Raw genomic sequence first — 4,688 nt, forward strand, 5'->3', positions numbered from 1 at the left:
TTTGCGAAATGTTTGCTCGGGAGGAATATTTTTGCAAGCCAAACTGAAAAAATAACAACCTATTCCATGGAGTTGGCAAAAGTTATTTAAATTGGAAAAGTACTTCAATCATCCAAGCTTGAGTTCTATAGCTTTTAAACTCTTTAAACATGATCTGTTCTAACTTACAAGTAACCCTTGGTTTATAACCTGATTAAATTGCATTCAATTATGCGTGAAGTTAATGAAAACCCGTCTGAGACTGACGCATCCAAATGCAACGAGTGCTACTGAGAAAAAGCTGTAATAACCTCTATAAACCCGTTCAGTCAAGCGATTGACCATCAGTTCTCTGGAAAACTCAATGAAAGATGTGGGACAACGTCAAAGTTCTATATATTATATTTGGATTACTTCTAATACACCTAACCGGTAAGTTAAAAGTTTATTTGATCTAAAAATACAAATATAAGTGGCCTTAAAAATGTTATAAAATTTTTATTATTAAGAGTTTATAAACTTGACTTTGAATATAAATATATTAACCTGGCAAATCTTTATAGCATCTCAGGGACAAGAGGAATGCGGAAGACTGCGGGAGAGCCAGCTGTACGATCGTAATGAGATCACCTCGGCGGATGAGTACACCTGGATAGGCCGCGTGGGCTACGAGAACTCGGATAATGGAGCCATTGAATTCCACTGTCTTTCGGTGCTGATCCACCAGAGATTTGCCATTCTTCCCGCCCACTGTGTGCTGAATATACCAAAGGCCGATGCCACATTCATCCTTTTTGGAGACTGGCAGGCCCAGCAGAACTTTACGGATGGGGATTGCCGCAAGGTTAAGGGCTTCGTCCAGTGCACCACGCCCCCGCAGAGGGTGGACATTGAGGAGCTGGTGGTGCACCCGCAGTATAAATCAGCCGGAACTTTGGATGGCCTCAACTTCAACATCGCCCTGGCCAAGCTGGAGAGGATCGTGGACTTCACGGACTTCGTACAGCCCATTTGCTTGCCACCCACTGGCGAGGATAGGGACAAGCACATAGGTCTGAGGTTGGAGTGGGCGGGGTTCGATAAGCCTCGAGATGTGGAGGACTTGGAGCTGGAGAACATAGAGGATGAGTGGCGTGTGAAGACGCAGCTCCAAGTAGCCAGCCTGCAGTTCTGCAACTCCAAAATCTGGAACCGTCGCCCGCTCTTCGAGAATCACCTGTGCTCGGCGGGAGACAAGAAGAGCGATCTTCTTTGGGGATCGCCTCTGATGGCCTTCGAAGTGCTCGATGGAAAGCCAAGGAACTTCTACTTGGTAGGGATACAAATCAGTTCCATTTCGGCGCCTGGAGAGGATCTGGACTCTTTCTTGTTTATGCGCATCCTGCCATTCAGGAGTTGGATTCAGAAGAATATTAAATATAACTAGGAAAAACACTCAATTAATGGGTGAATTTTAGTTTTGATCCTTTTAGAGACGTCTTTAGTTAAAGCTAATATGTGAATCTTTGAATCATAAGAATTCACTGAGTATTTTTACTGAAATATAATTTTTATGGAAAACAAATTTTTATCTCCTGACTTAAAGTATTATTTTAGCTTGACTGATGTAAAGAATTTTTTAGATAAATATTTTGGACAATTAGAAATCGAAAAAGTATCAATTGTGGTTTTTAATCCACATTTTTTAGATAAATTTTTTAGACAATTAGAATTCGAATTGTGGTTTTTAATCCTAGGTTTAATTTTGTAAATTTAATATTCAATGTGGCTATTTTAAAGACTCTCACTATGAACAAGATTAAGTGCTGATTCTTTCCTAAAAATTAGAGTCTATTATTTTTACATTCGAAGTACCAATCATACTAGTTTTTTAATATTTTTTGATACCTGATATAAAAATCAAACTAGTGATACATATGATGTACCCTGTGCTCGAAGGACTCTCCCTCAAAAGGGGACATAATTAAAGTCCCCAACGAAGCTGGGAAGTACGCTGCGGCTTTTGTGGCCAACGGCGAGCACGGGAATTGACTTAATTAAATGCAATTTTCAATGCGTTTTTGGTCATTTGAGTGCGCAATTTACTGTTCACCCCATGCAGGGAAAACCAGTGTGTGGGTGTGCGTGTGTGGGCTTTTCCATTACGGGGAAATGGGAAAAGGGGGCGTGGCAGTGTCACTTGGTAGGTTTTTATGTTTGTTTAATTGTCGGGAGATGCGCTTCGCTTTATGCTTATTTATGATTTAATTAAATGCAATGCAGACCGCAAAATGAGCCGTGTTCGAGGTGTTGGGGGTCTTCGGGGCTTGGGCAGAGCTATTTAGGGGTGGCATCCGTCGATGGAGTGTTTATTTTGGTTTCGAGACGTTCTTTGTGGCCAGAAAATAACCAGGGAAGCTCATTTAATTAAGTCGCCCGTTCGTAATGAGGGAATCCGTTGGTTAAAGCCACATAAGCATTTAAATTTGAAAGGTAAATATATATATCGCCAATTTATCATGAGACCATCATCTGGTAGAAGCAAAAAAAAAGGGTTTGACTATTCAACCATCAATCAAATTATTAAGGCTCACACTTTTTGGGCCCTTTTTTTCACTAATTTCCTATGTAACATTTGGACATATAAAAAAAGGGAATTATTGATTAAAGAATCTAAAAAAATGTTTGAGTTTGTACCCTCCATTCGTGTTGGACTCGACCACATCCTTTTGGCCCTAATCCCCAAGGCCCACATTAAACCCACCTTTACGTTGTTTTCGGCTTTTGAATAATTGAATTCTTCTGCTTGGCGAAACACAAAACTCAAATGCACAACCGATTGAGTTGATCAATCAATTTGGGGGTTTTGATGGAAGGCCCAACCGGATATGGGAAATGAGTAAGATATGGCATGAGCAAAAGAGTGAGGATTTAATTAACTGAGTCACATCTTTAAGTTAGAAAAGTGGCTTATAGAGAGAAAAAATTTGTAAAATATTTAAGTTTTTTACAAGGGAGAAATACATGGATTTTATTTTAGCATACTGAGATGTTAAAGACCCAAAAGAATCCACATAAATGCAAGTGGATCTAAAAGTAAGGAAAATTAATTTTATTATTTATTAAAAACAAAAAAGGAAAAGTTAAAAAAATTACCATAATATTGAAGAACAGCAACGATTGTTAGGCTTATGATGTATATAATGCAAGGCATGTTTACGTACTGGGCATTTAAAAATAAATCTGCTCTACAAGCAAGTCGTATTCAGCTAGATCAAATTCTAAGTTTTACGGTGAATCAAGATTTTTCACTAATTAAAATACTTTAAATGAAAAAAGTTAAACAGCTGTCAGAAAAATAATGATGGTATGTAAATCATTTTAGCATTAGGTGTCTAAAAGTACGCAGTTTATAAAGAATAGTCGCCTCTCGAAGTGAGATTTAATATTTTTGTGGTATACTTTTAGGCATCCAAACAGGCGATTTAAAAACGTTAGAGGTTATAGTATTTTTGTATATTTGTTAGACGTTTGAGTATATATATCTCTATCAATATTTTCAATAAAATGGGATATTTAGGTATCGTATACATTTAGCTAAAGCTTGGAAAGTTCTGTGAGAACGGCTTTGCTTTCCCAGCTCTAACCTGATATTTTGTTACACCTTGTGCCCAGCTCCATGGCATCGTAATTTTGCTCGGTTTTCCCGTCTCAGTTGTGCTCTTGGCACTTCATTCATTTGTGAATGTGACAAGTGCCGACGGGCATGGGGCTGGGAATGGGAATTGTTGCTGACGACGCTCAACTTTATGTTGATTACCTTTTCTGATTATGTCTGAGTGTGTGCGCGAGTCCTTGGCACACGGCGGAAAGCCGGGATAAAACAATAAACATAAACCAAGTGGGTCGCCGAGGCGGAAGGTAGAAGTGGGCATGAAATATGATTGAAGTCGAAATGGAAGATCCGAGGGGCAGCCACTTGAGAGAGCTGGCTCATGTGTAGAGCGGCAATCCGGCGACACTCTGGGGACAGGAGTTGAAATGTTGCAGCTGGCAAAAGGTACATAATCACTTTTGCCGCCAGCAGTCAAATTAAATCCCGGGAATATGCACAAACAGGACCGGGAACTGAGCACCCAAGGAGCCGCGGCGTCAACTTACAATCCCCAAAACATTCTAATTGTAATAAAAAGCAACATTAACTGGCGCCCAACGGTTGGCGGGCACTCAAAAACTGTCTCCTTCTTTGTAATAATCATCGAATAAATTATGCAAAAATCATTTCCATTGTTGTAAGTGCCTTTTCCCCGTGCGTTGTCAACGCTCTCATCTGTTTTCGAGCTGGGGTTCCTGGTTTTTGTATCGCATTACAGTCGCCTGCCTCTCGGGCTGGCAGCCAAAAATTGGCAATACTTGAATTTTTAATAAGCTCCGCCAAGTTGCTTTCAACTTTTCAACATCTCATTTCGACGTTTTAATGTTTGGCTGGGTTAATCATCAGAAATGGGAGTGAGGGTGGGGAAACCTTGAGGGAAAGAATCACACAACTGTGAACAGGTGTTCGAAAGGTACTTCTAGGAATCCAAAATTCTAAATGCAATATTATAAGGTACAGATTACAAAAAAGGTATAATAATAATTTAACAAAAATATTATATTTAATTATATTTCTATGATATTTTATAAATTATATTATATGTGATAAGTAATATTATACGTTTACAGATAAA

At 39.1% G+C, this 4,688-nt stretch overlaps 1 protein-coding gene and 1 long non-coding RNA gene across 2 annotated transcripts; one reads left to right on the forward strand and one right to left on the reverse strand.

The window, feature by feature from the left end:
• On the forward strand, positions 1-1,532 carry LOC108033506 (phenoloxidase-activating factor 1). Its single transcript, XM_017107853.3, has 2 exons — positions 1-411; positions 543-1,532. Exons 1-2 carry the CDS (start codon positions 351-353, stop codon positions 1,403-1,405), a joined length of 924 nt encoding a protein of 307 aa, XP_016963342.1. The 5' UTR covers positions 1-350; the 3' UTR covers positions 1,406-1,532.
• Positions 1,533-2,870: 1,338 nt separating this feature from the next.
• LOC122818864 (uncharacterized) lies at positions 2,871-3,215 on the reverse strand. The gene is made up of 2 exons (XR_006368338.2): positions 3,115-3,215; positions 2,871-3,048 (listed from the first exon to the last, which is right to left on the reverse strand). It is a non-coding gene; the product is annotated as an uncharacterized LOC122818864 (long non-coding RNA).
• Positions 3,216-4,688: the final 1,473 nt, after the last annotated feature.

The sequence above is a fragment of the Drosophila biarmipes genome, chromosome 2L, assembly GCF_025231255.1.
Source record: "Drosophila biarmipes strain raj3 chromosome 2L, RU_DBia_V1.1, whole genome shotgun sequence".
Classification (NCBI taxonomy): Eukaryota; Metazoa; Arthropoda; class Insecta; order Diptera; family Drosophilidae; genus Drosophila; species Drosophila biarmipes.

Coding starts and splice junctions, on each gene's coding strand:
- LOC108033506 (XM_017107853.3), top strand. CDS start 351: ATGTGGGACAACGTCAAAGTTCTATATATTATATTTGGATTACTTCTA. Junction 412..542: donor ACTTCTAATACACCTAACCG/GTAAGTTAAAAG, acceptor AAATCTTTATAG/CATCTCAGGGACAAGAGGAA.